This window comes from Impatiens glandulifera, chromosome 6, assembly GCF_907164915.1.
Source record: "Impatiens glandulifera chromosome 6, dImpGla2.1, whole genome shotgun sequence".
Taxonomy (NCBI): domain Eukaryota; kingdom Viridiplantae; phylum Streptophyta; class Magnoliopsida; order Ericales; family Balsaminaceae; genus Impatiens; species Impatiens glandulifera.
The window spans coordinates 6,652,543-6,669,252 of record NC_061867.1 but is presented as its reverse complement, the minus strand read 5'-3'; the positions used below and the strand labels follow the sequence as shown (position 1 = coordinate 6,669,252).

General features: G+C 27.4%; 1 protein-coding gene and 1 pseudogene across 1 annotated transcript; one reads left to right on the top strand and one right to left on the bottom strand.

Annotated features, from left to right (window-relative positions):
• The first annotated feature begins 2,916 nt into the window (after positions 1–2,916).
• On the top strand, positions 2,917–3,460 carry LOC124942111 (probable steroid-binding protein 3). The gene has a single exon (XM_047482535.1). It carries the CDS (start codon positions 2,963–2,965, stop codon positions 3,263–3,265), a length of 303 nt encoding a protein of 100 aa, XP_047338491.1. The 5' UTR covers positions 2,917–2,962; the 3' UTR covers positions 3,266–3,460.
• Positions 3,461–14,630: 11,170 nt separating this feature from the next.
• LOC124943030 lies at positions 14,631–16,373 on the bottom strand (annotated as a pseudogene).
• Positions 16,374–16,710: the final 337 nt, after the last annotated feature.

Genomic DNA, 16,710 nt, shown 5'->3' with positions numbered 1-16,710 from the left:
CCTTCACGTCTAGCTCTTGGATATAGATGATTTTAGAGCATTTGATTAGGAAGTTGAAAGTCGTGGTACTTAATGCAGAGGATTTCAATTTTAGAGTTATTATTGTGAATTTGTTGTTCTGGAGAGACAGAGTATTGTTGAGAAAATTGATGTCTCTAACATTCGATGTGGTTCATTCAGAATAAGCGTTCTCCATGAATGTTTCGGAGGCGAAAAAGCGGCAATGGTTATGAAATCGAGGTAGGGGATGGAAGAAAAAACATTCTTCAACGGTGTGAAATAATGATAGTTTGGGCGGCCGATCTTATGGATAAAAAGGAAGAATATCATGGATTATGTGATCTGGAAGCTCGCTCAGTCGATCCTCCTTGTTCTTGAGGCATTGTTTGTCTTGGTTAGGGTTCATCATAAGTTCATAACTATCACCCCACCAAAGTAATCTAGTGGTAGATTCGACACAAGTATCTTATTTTTCGATTGAGTTTATAGCTAAATGAGCAGTTGTGGTAGAATGAATGATAAAGAGTAATCTATTTTGTTGGTACAAAATAGGTTGATATAATTATTTTGTAATATAATATATTCACTTTATAATAATAATATGTAATATATTAATAATTAACCATCATTCCTTTATTAATATATTACATATTATTAAATAAATAAATAATAAATAATATTATTTATTTATTTATTGAATAAATAATATATAATTAAAGAATTAATTATAGATTTTTTTTTAAATTATTATAAAATAAAATAATATATAATTAAATAGGTTAATTATGAAGTTAAAGATTTTAAAGAATATATAATCTATTTATAAAAATAAAATAATATATATAATCATCAAGTTAATTAAAAAAAGAGTTACAATTAATTTTTTTCTTCAAATATTGGACATATAAATATGATAAACATGTCAAAACTTTTTAGATTACTTATTTGAAGTAATTGGCAAAATGTTATTTTCTTGAAATAATTACAAAGTATAAGAAAAATTATTTTATTTGAAAATATTGTGAAATAAAAAAATTGATATCTTTCTACTAAAGTAATATTGATGGTTACTCCTTTATTCATTCCTAATAGTTAGAAATTAAGGCCTTGTTCGGTTCTGGGTTTTTAAAAAACTAAGAGAGAGAAAATTTAGATGATAGGTGATGATTTTGAAAAAGTAATGATTATTTTTGATAAAAAGACTTAAATGGTATTGATATTTATAAATAAAATATAAAATAATAATTTAAAATAGAGGGTATTTTTGTATTTTGGTTAATGATATGAGTGATGTGATGGATGAGAAGTGATTGATTGGAAAATGAATTTTGTGTGGGTTTTTTAAATAACCTAAAGAGAACAAGGCCTAAAATAATATAACACGTGAGACTCTCATCTTTATCGATATCCCATAGTTTGATCCGATTCACACATCAACTTGCGGCTCGGCTCAATAATTATCGCCTCTTAACTCACGTTGCTCTTGCGTGAGACGAAAAATGAGTCTTGCCAAAAAATCAGCCATAGTTGGACCCCTCTCTCCTTTTCTCGGCCAGCCTCTATGGTTGGTCGGATGCCTTAAAAATAACTTAATGTCCTTAATCATTTTTACTTTTTTTTTTACCCATAGATGAACTTCAATTCTAGTTAAAAATTAAGATAGAAAAAATATATGCATTTTTTTTCAATACTAAATTTTTAGGATATAAATTCTACATAAATAAAATGTTTTATGACAAATTAAACTGAACTTAAGCTCATTTTGCTTTTTGAATTTTGTTTAGTCTCAGAAACTACTTTCATAAGTTATAATTTTTTTTTTAACTTATTAATGTTTTTGTATGCATTTTTTTTTTTAAATTTAAGAAATTCACAGGATTCTTCACTTCTTATGGCTTTTTTTTTTTTTTTTTTAAATGTGATTGAATATAAAAATAATTGATTTTGGTAAGACTTTTTACACACTTGACTTACAGTAATAAAAAAAAAATTAACTAGGAATTGAGATTAAAAATTGAAGATAACAATAAATGATAATAATAAATAAAAAATACCAATTATTATTTTGGGTTCGAATTTGTATCGTTTTTATCAAAATAAAAAGTGTTCTAACTTTAAATTGTGGCACATAAGATTCTATTTATCACAATTTTAATCATTTAAAACTTTTTCACAAACAAAGTATTTCAACTTTTTAAAATTAATTTATCACATTTATAAAAATAAAACAACATTTTTTTCTTTAAATTTATTTTTGTACATTACATATTTTGTAAGGCATTTAAACTGAATTAAACAGTTTTGAAATTATATCTCGAAAAAATATTAAATTTAAAAACACAAATATGTACAAATTGATAGACCATACACAAAGTTATGTTGTTACGATAATTTTTGAAAAATAATTACAAAATCTATCTCTATATTTTTTCAATTTTTTTTTGATGAGATTACACATTTTTTAGTCACTCAAACAAACTTTTGTAAATTAAAATGTGTAAATTTGAAAACAATACTTAATTTAAAAAAAATACGTTTATAAATATTATTTCATTTAAAAACTTAACAAATTAATAAAAAAATAAAAATGATATGTTAAAATAAAATAAGATAACAAAGTTTTTATCCATTTGAGAAAAACCTTTAATGACTGAAATTTTGTTAAAATTTTGTTAATTCCATCATACGACACAATTTAAAATTCAATAAAAAAAAAATACATTAAACCAAAGCATAAACAAGTTTAGAAAAGAAAAAAAAGAGATATATAATGTAAGTTTAAGAAGAAAAATAAATTTCCATCTATAAAATAAAGTCAATGTATGAAAAAAGTAACCTAGAAACAATTCAAGGGCATAATTATATATTAATTTCCAAACCAAAAAAAAAATATCTTTTTCATTTCCTAAACCTTATCACCACCACATTTTACAAACCCTAGAAAGAGAAGAAACCGACGAAAATGGAGCTAACACTGAATCAGCTAAAGGAATTCGATGGATCGGATCCATCTAAGCCAATTTACGTATCTGTAAGGGGTCGAATCTTCGATGTAACAACCGGAAAATCATTCTACGGTCCCGGCGGTCCTTACGCTCTCTTCTCCGGCAAAGATGCTAGCAGAGCCCTCGCGAAGATGAGTAAGAACGAAGAAGATGTTTGTGCATCTCTAGATGGACTTTCGGCGAAGGAAATCGGCGTTCTTGATGATTGGGAGAAGAAATTTGAAGCTAAGTATACTGTTGTTGGTAAGGTTGTATCTTAATTTCTGTTTAAATTAACAAGATTGTGATCAATTATCATAAACCTGTTTTAATAATTGGATCCTTCTTCTCTGGTTGATCGCAATTTGTAGTAATGGAAATTGGATCCTTCTTGAACTTGCTTTGTTGAAAATTTGAAACCTTATCAATAATATGTTAATGAATCTGTTTAATGTTTTTGGTTTTTGGATTGAATATGTTGCTGCTGTTTGAAATCAATTCATCTCTTTGCATTCTCAATTTTCATTCATTGGATTGAGTTAATCTGTTTTATTGAATCTATTGCAATGTTAAAGGTATGTGATTATCTTCTGTGTCTTCTTTATAAATGAATTGATGGTTGAAACCTATATTGATGGTTCAAATGGTTCTCGGGTTCGATTTCCACTTTGAATCCACCTTAAGTTTGATTTTCACCTTGAACGCCTTAAGTTTGATTTTCACTTTGAACGCCTTAAGGGTTCGATTTCCACTTTAAATCCACCTTGAACGCCTTAAGTTTGATTTTCACTTTGAACGCCTTAAATTTGATTTTCACCTTGAACGCCTTAAGTTTGATTTTCACCTTGAACGCCTTAAGTTTGATTTTCACTTTGAACGCCTTAAGTTTGATTTTCACTTTGAACGCCTTAAGTTCGATTTCTCTTGTGAACCTCTTTTAACACCACCTTATGTTGTTGGAGTGATTGAAGTGAGTGTTATGACGGTGGGTCAGCTAGCCTTTTCAGTGTTCTAAACGGCGGTAGGCGGTGGCGGAGCGGTAAGTGACTGCCTACTGCCTCGGGTGCCTAGGCGGTGCCTAAGCGGTGCCTAGGCGGTTGAATATAAATATAATAAAGATGTTCTATAATTATCATTTTACTAAAAAGTCAAATTAATATTCTCTAATATAGTAACATTTAACAAAAATAAGTATGTAGACGAGCTGGAGAAGAGATAGATGATTAGATGATCTAAGAAGATGTAGATGATCAAGGAGGTGAAGTGAATAAGATAAGAAACAGAAAAGAAAAAGATAAATGAATTATCTTAGAAACAGAAAAGAAAAAGATAAATGAATTGGAATGTAAAGAGCCATTTCAAAATTTAAATAAATAGTGGGTGATAAAGAGTTTTTTTATTAAATATATATATACATATATTAATATTAGTAATTAATTAATTAAAAATAATAAATAATTAAATAATCTGACCGCCTCATGTATAGGCGGAGCGGTGTTGGACCGCCTATCGCCTAGGCGGCCGCCTCGACCGCCATTTAGAACACTGAGCCTTTTACATAGATCATATTTTCAACTTTTAACTTAAGTCATTTTTCGTCTATGAACTAAGTGATCAGTCTTGTCAGTCCCGAAAGGTTAACTTCAACTTAAGTCATTTTTAGTTATACTCGAACATATGACATTCCAAACCTAAAAGAGTATTAGTGGAGACATTTATTCTTATAAGTTCATATTTGATTTCTACAATGTGGGATATCACATATATCTGTTTTATGTTTTATGCACGAATAGAGAATTAGATTTGTTACCCCTTCTATGCAAGTTGGTAATGTTGAAAGTAGCAATTATGATTTGAAGCTTTGGAAACTTGTGGACTAAATCATATTGATTTTAAAATACAAAATTTTCAATTGTATGAGGGAAATAATGATTTATTTGAATTGATATGGTCGTCCAACTCAATATATTGAGGCAAAAATCTCACTAAATGGGAGCTCTTTTATTACTCAAAATGGATAGCGGTTAAACTTAATCAATATTGAGAGTTTTAAAATGCATAAAACACAAATATATATGCAATTCTTCAAAAAATTCATAGCAATAAAATAAATTCAAATGTTTATGATAACTATAAAAATAGTTTTGTATATTAAACTAAATGTCTTTAATAATTATTATATATATTATGATAAACAAATAATCTACTTAAATAAAATAATAAAAATAATTAAACATATAACCTTTTAGACTGAAAAAATAATAGTGTTGCACATGGCCTTAAAGCGCCCTACTAACACACAGGTCATTTTAGACTAAAAAACAATTATTTTTTAAACAGAAAAAAGGGTTGTACATGACATTTTAAACTGAAAAATAAATAAATATTTTTTGAAATAGAAAAAAAATGTTGTATATGATTTTATAAGGCGCTGCATTTCATATTTGACCTTATAGGGCGCTGCATATGGCTTTATAGGGCTGCACATATCATTTTAGACTGAAAAAATAATATTTTTTTTTTAAACAGAAAAAAGTGCTCCACATGACATTTTATAGACGAAAAAAAACTATTTTTTTAAATAAAAAAAAAGTGTTGCACATGACCTTATAGGCCGTTGCATATAGGAGGTGTCAAAAATGAACTCGACCCGTCAATCCGACACGAGTCGACCCGAAGAATATTGGGTTAGGGTTGGGGGTTTTCGGGTTTGAATCATTTCGGGTCAGACCCAAAATATAACCTGAAAAAGAAAATTGGGTTGGGTTGGGTTCGGGTCAACCTGAATTAAAAAATCTTGTCACTCATCAACTCGAACGGGCCTAACTCATATCCTTAATTTCTATTCTTTTTTTTTCCTTCCGTCTTTCTCACTATTCATTTTCTTCCATCTTTCTCACTTCTTTTCAATATACCTTCCTTCTCTAATTTTCATCTATTTTAATCTCTTGAACTCCGTAATAAAATGAGTTCACAAATTAATCTTGATCTTGAGGAGGATAGTGTGGAGGGTTCACCTTTGGCAAATTTAGATGCAAATAAAGAAACGTGCATTGATTCCCAAGATCAAGCCTCCAAAACTAGTATCGGTAAACGAAAGAGACCATTAAAATCAAAGTGGTGGCAGTATTTTGATATGCTTCCTAAAATAGAGGGAGAAGATTTGCAATTTGGATGATTTGACTGAAAATATTATGAGTTTATTCATAAATAGGGATGATGGCTTAAATACTACTTAAACTATGAGAAGAGATCATCTAGATTTCAGACATTAGTATTGATACTCGATATTAAAAAGTAAGTAAGTTAAATTAATATATTTTTAGAAGATTTTAGAGTTTAATTTTTTTTAATTTCATATTTTATTTCAAGGTTGGACTCATACAAAAAGGTGTACAACGATGAAGAAGTAGTGGAGTTTGAACTTGAAAATACTTTTGTGATGATTGAAGACTTTTTTTTTATAATGATATCATAATTTCGTTGTGTAATATTTATTTTGTGAAAATTTTGAATTTTCTAAACATAATTATTATGTTTATGCCAATTTTATTATTTTGTAATTGAATTAAAGTATTATTATTAAGCAAAAAACTTATTTCGGGTTAGTCGGGTTGGTCTGAGTTCGGGTTCGGGTTTGTTGTTTTCAGGTTGGTTCAGGTTCGGATCGGGTTTGGATTGAAAATTTTGTTATAATGCACCTCTTTCAACCCGACTCGAACCCACCTGAATTGACACCTCTAGTTGCATATCACCTTATAAGGCGTTGTAAATTGCATTTTAGATTGAAAAAAATGTAAATATATTTAAAAACAGAAAAAATGTGCTACACATGGTCTTATAAGGTGTTGCATATGACCTTATAAGACGCTGCACATTATATTTAAAGTGAAAAAAGTAATAAAAAGATACATTTTCATGTTTTTGACATTGTCCAACTTACAATTACAAAACTAGAAAATATAAATATTGAGTTTTCGACAACAATACGAATAAAAAAAACAAAAAAAAAACAAAAAAAAAACTAGAAATAACTTACATTTGATAGTTATCGACATTATCTATGGTTTCAGGATTTATATTCTCCTGAAAATAAAAAAAACTTGTTATTTTTGGGCAGAAGAATATGGTTGATTGAATAAACAAATAGTTGTTGAAGACTTACCATTTTTTAAGATACGAAGGACAAAACAAAAAACAACAACGTTAAAATTTCTACAAGATATAAGTAATATTCAGGGTTTCAAAATTTTGTGAAGAAGAAGATGTATCTTTTCTGAAGAAGAAGATGAAAACCCTCCGCAAACGAAGTAGATGAATATCGTCGAAGAAGAAATGAGAAGAAAATTGTCGAAGAAGAAGTGAGAAGAAAAATTGATGAAGAAAGAAAGAAAAAGAAAAGAGAAAAAAAGAGTCGACACGAAAAAAAAGATAAGTGAGCGACAACGTGACCTGCCACGTAGATTCGTGGCCTTATTTTCGTTCCTATCTCGTTTTCACCTTTATTTCTCAATTATAAATATTTAGAACTAGTGTTTAATCAAGTACATCATTTTCAGAATTTGTTTATCATTCATTTCACATGAGTAAATTAAAGTTAAAAATAAAAAAATGGAAATGAATGAAAATAAAAACAAAATAAGAATGAATATCCACTCAAAGTTACCATACTTCAAAGGAAAAAAACTCACTTAGACGTATGTACTTGTACAACTAGCTCACTTAGACGTATTCACTAATAAAAGTTCATTTAAACGTACGTACTATCAAAAATTGGCTCATTTAGCCTCTTTTAGTAACCATGGTTAACTTTTATTTTTAAATTTAAATATTTATTAATTAAATATTAATATATTTTCTCTCTCTTCCCTTTTCATTTATTATTTCATTTATTACTAATAAATGAACCCTCTATTTTTATTTTTATTTCTAATTTTTTATTATTTCTATATGAGTATTTATGATTGATTATTTTAATTTTATTTTATATATATGAGCATTCATCATTAATTATTTGAACTCTATATTTCTTCTTCTTTTTTATATATTTTTTTTATATTCACATTAATTATTAATTATTTTAAAATTGTTTGATCCCAATAATTGAATATAACAATGAAAATTTTTTCAACAATAAAAATCCTTAAACACAAAACTAAATTAATTAATAATTAAGAATTAAATAATAATAAAAACTCATTCATCAAACACCAAAAGAGTAATAATCAAATATTAGACAAAACAATTTCTTTACTACTAATATAAGTCGTGAATAAAAATTAAATAAAAAATTATTAATTTCATTTTTATTTATATTAAACTAAATAAGAAAAAAACTCTTTTTTATTTTTATTATATTAAATTAAATAAGAAAAAACCCTTCACAAAAAAAATTACAGAAAAACATAAAATTCATAAATAAGTTGTTAAATTGTTTTAAAAAAATAAGAATTTAAGAAATATAAGAAATAAAAACTAATAAAACAAAAGATGAAATATAAAAGATAAATTAATATTAAAATAATAAAAAAATTAAGAATAAAATAAATTACTTAATGAAAAAGAATGAAAGAGAAAATATATTAATATTTAATTAATAAATATATAAATTTAAAAATAAAAGTTAACCATGGTTATTAAAAGAGGCTAAATGAGCCAATTTTTGATAGTACATATGTTTTAATGACCTTTTATTAGTACATACGTCTAAGTGAGCTAGTTGTACAAGTACATACGTCTAAATGAGCTTTTTTCCTACTTCAAATTGATACATATGTTTGCATTAATAGATTTATTAATAAAATATTAAAATATAGTAAATTAATTTTAAAGCAAGCATTTAAAAGGAGGGATGCCGCATATGCCAACGAACCCCATAATATAATACTTTAAGAGATTATTATTGTAACTGCATATGCAGTGTTTTTGTTCATTCAACTTCTCACAACACATCTTTGAAGGTGGTGATGTGGGCTTTGTTATGGTTCCTCCGAGACAAGGGTCGATCAATACATCTGAGTCGCATTCAACCGCTTCGACTCGAGATATTTCGGTTGTCAATAATATCATTCCCACCACCGCCGCCCAGATGGTGAAGCGTGTCATAATCGGTTTAGTTTTGATTAAGGGTAGGTAGATTATGAGTTTATTGTGAACGATATATAGTTAATTTATAGAATTTGGGAGTCACAAAAATAAATATTAAATAATCTTTTTAATTAATAGCTTTATGGTCCACCTTCTTTTGGCATTGTTTTATCATGAGGAATGATAGAGAGCGCGACTCTGAGACAGCGACTGGGAGCGCGATGATCTACGTGGCCCGACAGGTGGAATTAATAAATAAATAAAAATATAATAATAATTAAAATAAGAATATTCTCTCTCCTCTTATTAATTAATTTTTCTCTCATCTCATTAAATAATTTCTCTCTTAAAATAACTCAATAATTTACAACAAACTCTCACATTAAATATTTAAATATTTTAATAATATGTTTAAATAAATTTTAAACCCTAAATCTTAAACCCTAAACTCTAAATCTTAAACCTTAAACTCTAAATCTTAAATACTAAACCCTATATTCTAAACCCTAAACTCTAATTAATATTACTGATTAGTTGAATTATTAATTTATCTCTTTTATTTATCAAATATTTTTTATGACATCTTTTTTATTTTATTTTATATGATAGAAATTATTTAATAAAAAGAGAGAGATCTTTTTTCTTTTTTTTTATTATTTTATATGATAGAAATTATTTAATAAGAAGATAGAGAAAATAATTAATAATAGAAGAGAGAAAATAATTAATAATAGGAGAGAGAATATTTTACATGTCAAACACGTAGGCATCGCTCTCCCAGTCGCTGTCTCAAGTCGCGCTCTCTATCATTTTTCTTTTATCATATAGTTTGATTATATATATATATATATTGAGTAATGATCCCGCAAATATTGGATATTCTGTTTAATCACAGAATATTCTCTCATCTCGTTAATTTATTTCTCTCACTCTTATTTATCTCTCATCTCTTTCATTAATTTATTTCTCTCACTCTTATTTATCTCTCATCTCTTTCATTAATTATTTTCCCTCTTCTCTCCCACTAATTAATTTATTTCCTCTATTAATTAATTTATCTTGATTATTAATTAATTTATCATTTTTTTCCGATTTATTAATCTATTTTCTCGGTAGATATTAAGTTTTTTTATTAATAATTATTAAAAATATTTTTTAAATTATAAATCCTAAACCCTAAATTCTAAACCCTAAACCCTAAATTTTAAATTTTAAATCCTAAATTCTAAACTCTCATTTCTTTTTTCTTTTTCTTATTATTTTTTCATATCTAATATTTTTATTCTCACGAATTTTTTTTCATTCATTTCTTTGATAAATTCATAATTCAACTAAATATAGATAAGAGATATTAATTATGGTTTAAGATTTAGGGTTTAGAATTTAGGGTTTAGAGATTATGGTTTAAATAAATTAATTAGAGAATGAGAGAGATAAATTAATTAATTCATAAAGAAGAGAAATTAAGAGAGAAATTAATTAACAAGAAGAGAAAAAAATTAATTATTAAGAGGAGAGAAATTAATTAATAAAAGGAAATAGAATATTCGGTGTTTTATGAGAATATTCTATTTTCGCGAACTTTCGCGGCCCCAGATTCGTGTTCCTTATCATTACTCATATATATTTAGTCTTGTAACGTTTTTTTTATTACATGTATCTTAGTCTTGTATAAATTTCAATTTATTAAAATAAAGGGAATGTAACAATACACCTTATACATTATTTCTAATTAGTTTATTTTTAAACATTTAGTTATAATTCTCAAACAACTACATTTTTGTATTATATTTAGTTTTCAAAATAAATAAACTATTTCAGTAATATGTGACTATATATAAATTAATTGTTCTAAATAAAAAGATTAAATATGAGTTGTTCACTTTATTTATACATTTCAAGAATTGATTGTTTATTTTTATGTTGATATATTTTCCATGCCTATCTTTTATCAGATTTTGTTGATTTAGAAATGAAAAAAATATAATAAAGAAACCATTTAATGTAATAATATATCGAAGATTGAATCTGCTTAAATCTTAATATTAGAGTAGTAAAATTGATATTGGAATTTTAATTTCAATTTAAATTTTATGAAAATTTATATTAAATTATAATTTAATTCATAGGTTGAAAAATCTATAGAATTATAATTTAATTATATTTTTTATGTTTAAAACAAATATAATTTAAATAATTTAAATATATATATTTTTAAATATTAGTTTGACAATAACTAATATGTCAAAGAGTTTTCTCTAAAATTTTATTATCATTAAAAAATACCGGTTTAACATATTAATTTCATAAACTCAAAAAAACAATTATTAGTTAGACATTTTAAATTTCTAAATTCAAAAAACAAAATATTGTTTCAAAATTTACTAAATTAAAAAAAAAAAAAATCTGTTTAATATTTTAACATTCTAATTTTTTTTTTATATAAATTGAAAATGTTAATCGTGTTATAAATGATAAAATAATAAAAATATTTTGTTTGGTAAAAAAACATAAAAATATAAAATTTAATATTATAATTCATAGATAAAAATAGTGGAAATGAGAATTATAAAATTAAACTGTATTGAATTTTAATTCAAAATCTTAATTTCAAATATCCTATAAACTTAATAATTAGAATTGTACCTCAATTTCAATTTCAATTTCAATTTCAATTTCAATTTCAATTTCAATTTCAATTTCAATTTCAATTTCAATTTCAATTTCAATTTCAATTTCAATTTCAATTTCAATTTCAATTTCAATTTCAATTTCAATTTCAATTTCAATTTCATGGTTACCAAACACACTATAAGAATTGAAAGTTTTTTTAGACAAACAATACTAACCATTTAGAATTTTCATTAAATATTGGTAGACAAGTTTGATTTAGGAGAAGGAAAAAACCGAAGTATACAAGAAACATCATTAGGTGAAGGATTAACATTAATTAAAGTATATAAACTGATAAAAACATCATAGAAAAACAGGCGGAGGGGGAGGTAACTAGGTGTATAATTTCTGACCCAATACGAAAATGCAATCCGAACACAAAAATATCAAGTTAGGCAATGTTTTTTGGGTTTGAGTCGAAATCACGTCTACCCATTTAAGCTCGTTAATAAATAAAGAAAAATGATATAGGAGGAAATTTGAATTAAGGAATGACATGACAAAATTTGACTGAAATGATAATAAAAAAATTTCTCTCTAATAACTCTACTTTTTTTTTCATCAAATAATTAATCACAATTGAAGTAAATTGATGTAATGTATACTTTTCTTTTATAAGGTTTTGTGTTTGTTTTACATAGTCACCCACTCATATTTTTATAAAATAATTTTTTTAGTTGAAGTATCTAATGATTTAACTTTATATGATATTAATTAAAGAGGAGGGACAGTGGAGTAATTTTTTTTTTTTTTAGGAATTAAAAAAAACTAGCTTGCAATCCAATAGTCATGCCTTCAGCTTCAGATGTAATTAAATTCGTGACTTTTTAATCTCTTAAGTCGACTCTTACCATTGGATTATCTTGGTGGATTATAAAAATAGGACAACATATTAAGTATATAGTCCGCAAACACACTTAACCATTTAAACTTGCTGCCTAACGAGCTTAAACTCAAGAACTTAGGGTTAGTATCATATTTTTTTGCCGCTAGACTAGAAGAGGGGATAATAGGGGGAGGAAATTTAGGAGAGGGAATATGGGAGGGAATGACGTGTCATCATATATCACATCACTGACTTGAAAAATGATAAAAGCTAAGGAGAGAGAAGAGATAATTTTTTTTTTAATTTTTCAAAGAATGATTATGCAAAGTAATTTTCTCTCCCAATCATTTCTCTTAATTAAATTTGGTTAAATCATATTGAATTAATAGAGTCGGTTTAATTCAATTACAAATACACATCCAAAACTTCGTATATAAATATAATCTTTATTTATTTGTATGAATAATCGATTATTATTATTATTATTATTATTATTATTATTATTATTATTATTATTATTATTATTATTATTATTATTATTATTATTATTATTATTATTATTATTATTATCCTTTTTGTCTCCACCTCTTATGACTATAGCCACTGAGAGGATACATTTTTATAATTTATTTTTGTACACTTTTATTATACTTTAAAAAATAATTTTTATTTGTGTCCAAAAATGATATTTTATAATAGTAGAATTAGAGATGATAACATATAATGTTTGAAGCTTTTAAGTTGGACAAGAAATTCAATTCTCATCACAACACTTATTAGGATACAAATACAATAAACATTGTCCTATAAACAAAAGATTTCAGGTATTTTTACTATGGGGTGCATTAAGTTTGAACATGAGTGACAAATTTGAATTCGCCAAGAACCAACATTCATAACCGACAAGATCTTGAAGATATGGCCACGAAGGTGGTGAAGGGAATCAAGTTTCGAAAATGTTGCGACTTGATTCACGTCACAAAGGTTGGAACGTAATCGGAGAAGTAGGAGGATCGGTTCTAGGGTGTTCTTGGTGATGAGCCTCATTTGTTTGACAATAGACATAAAGGAAATGTGGAGAATTTGTGGAATTGAGCCTATGATTTTGAGACCTAATTTGATGTGTCACAATGATATGTACAAAAGGGGAAAAAATATGTGCGATTATTTGTTGGATTAAAAAATGCATGAAATCACATAATGGTGAAGATGATAATCAAATCCTATTATTATGGAAATGTCAAGTAAATCATATAATGATAGAGATGTCAAAGATATCACATGATATATATAAATACATTGTAAACGAGAAGAGAGTGTGAGACTAAACCTAGAACAAACAGAGAGAGTTAGAGTTTGTAATCCCTATTATAACTTTATTGAATTGATTCTCCGAAAAATGACGTAAAATATTATTGGTTCGAACATGGGTAAAATTCTTGTGTCGTTATTTTGTTTTTTCTTACTTTTAGGTTATTGTTTTGTATTTCACTACGATTGTTATTATTCCACTTTCATTTTTAGAGTGATATTTTCACCACATTGACTTAAATCTCAATGTCAAACTCCAAAATATTTATCAAAAATATTTTCCTTCTAATGGAAACATAGTCCGAGAAGAAAATATTAGACTAGTGAAAATATTAAACTTTTCAATATTGACTCACAATTTAAAGCATTCTTTGAACAATCATAAAATACATGATTATCATGTATATGCTTGACATTTCTACGTGTAACATGTATAATACATAATGTATAGTCAATGAGCATATTGAAATGAAAAAAAGACATCCTTACCCAACAATCCACTTTGATGAGACTAATTTATTCTTCGAAGTTCAACCTTTTAAAAAGTGCTTAAATGACAATAACTAACAAGAATTGATACAACGGTCACTCTATCTAATATCTTTTGAATTTGAAAAACCCTTTTATGACTTACATTCACACTCACATCAATTTGGTTGTCAAAATGAATAATTTAATCCAACAAATTCATTTATCCTCAATCCCCTTTGGGGAAGTGTAAAGCTATCAATATCCATGCCATTACTTTGAAGCTTGTGCATTTTATTTCAATTGCAACCATTCAAACTCACACCCAATTAAACCAAAGATTCAAAGAAAATACCAGATCGAATAATTTTGTTACTATAATATTAAGCTTCAATATCTAGAAACGGATAATCAGTGTAGCCGATAATCGGGTCGAGTATGTAAAATGTTTCTCAATTGTACTTGTTGAGAGGCGCATTAAGCTTGAACCTGAGTGGTAAATCTGAATTCGACAAGAACCAACTACCATAAGCAACAAGATCAGTACGATTCTCACGTATGGCTTCATTCCCATCTTCTTGTACATATCCTACAGCCGAAATAAACGTCCCATTGAAAACCTTCCTCATGGGAACAAGACTATCCGAGCATTCACTTTTTTCAAAAACATTTTTCATCCTCGGTTCAAGCATGTGGCAATAGGCTATACCATACTTGTTTAATGCTTCAGTCAAGTAGATCCCTAAAGCTTTAGGATTTGAGTCACCTGATTCATAGTAGTTAGAAAAGGGAGAAAGCCTTATACCGACTCTGTCTGCTCCTATTTTGTTTACTACATACAGCTTCAACTACTTCCAATGCAAATCGACAACGGTTCTCTAAAGACCCTCCATATAAGTCTGTTCTGTCATTGATTTGGTCTTTCAGGAATTGGTCTATTAGGTAACCATGAGCTCCATGGATCTCAACACCATCAAATCCTACACATATTCAATCAATCAAACACATGATCAGCTACCTTACCTATGTGGATTCTGGTTCAAATCATAATTAGACTTACCAGCATCTATAGCATTTCTGTCTGCAAGTCTAAAATCATTAACAATTTCAGGAATCTCTTCAATACTCAACCTTCGGGGGAGGTGTAATCTGTTCAACGTCAATATCAATGCAGAGAAGCTGTGGATCCAATGTGTTGTCGGTGCTAGAAATTGGAGATTGTCCATTTGGCTGAAAATCTGAACAAATGGATTCAAAAATCTCAACATAATCTAATTAGTTTGTGTTCAAGCAAGAATGAGTAAGTATAGATTGGAGACCTGAATTTGAAACTCTTCCAGCATGCCAAATTTGACAAAAGAAGATTCCACCTTTTTCATGGACAGCATCTACAATGGGTCTCCAAGCTTCAGTTTGTTCCTTTGTAAAAATACCAGGTGTTTCTGAATACCTTAAAATTGAAAAAAGAAACTGAATAAGAAGAATGTTTGACATGAAAATTGTGTAAGAAGAAAAGTACCCTTGTGCAGTGTTTGATACTCCAATAGCCTCTGATATGAGAAGGCCCCCTTTTGTAGTCCATTGTGAGTAATACAAGATGGCATGTGGTTGAGGAACATTGTTATAAGATCTTTGTCTTTTCAATGGTGCCACAGGACAAAATTAATGTTCAAAATGAAAAGAAAGCATTGGACAATAAGTAAAAAGACAAGATTGTTTTAGGAAAAGGAAGAAACAGCATTTGGTCATTGATTAAGAAAAAACATGTAAACTGATCAAATGGGTTACCTATGTGAGAGCTGGAGATTGGCCATCTTGTTCTTGTAGGGAGTGTGAAGATCAGGGATCGTTTCCATTTGATCATCAGGGATGGTTTCTTCTTCGATTCTTTCCAATGGAAGCTATGTATGGAGATTGAAGACACTGCCTGGAGGAGATTCATTCCTGTTCATCCCATATTGGAAATCAAATGTGGCCCCGTTTAATAAGAAGGGTGAGATTTGATTACTTACCTTATCATCCATCTACTGCATGTGCTCGCAGAACAGTCCACTTTCAAACGTCAACACACAGGAGTCATTCCCATTTTAGATCAAACGCCTGCCTCATTATTGTGCCAAACCACGTCACATAGTACTAATATTTGTTATAATGAACTTTCATATTTTCCTATTCCCATTTTTAATGATCCATTTAATAAAAAAATTGTTTAAGCATAACGATAAAAGGATGACATTAAAAAAATTATGTACAAATTTATTATATTAGAATAATTAATTGATTCGAAGATTTTCAAAAAGGCAATAAGATCTTCACACGAATCAACGGGTTTTTCGGATCTAATCTCCGGCATCGTCATGA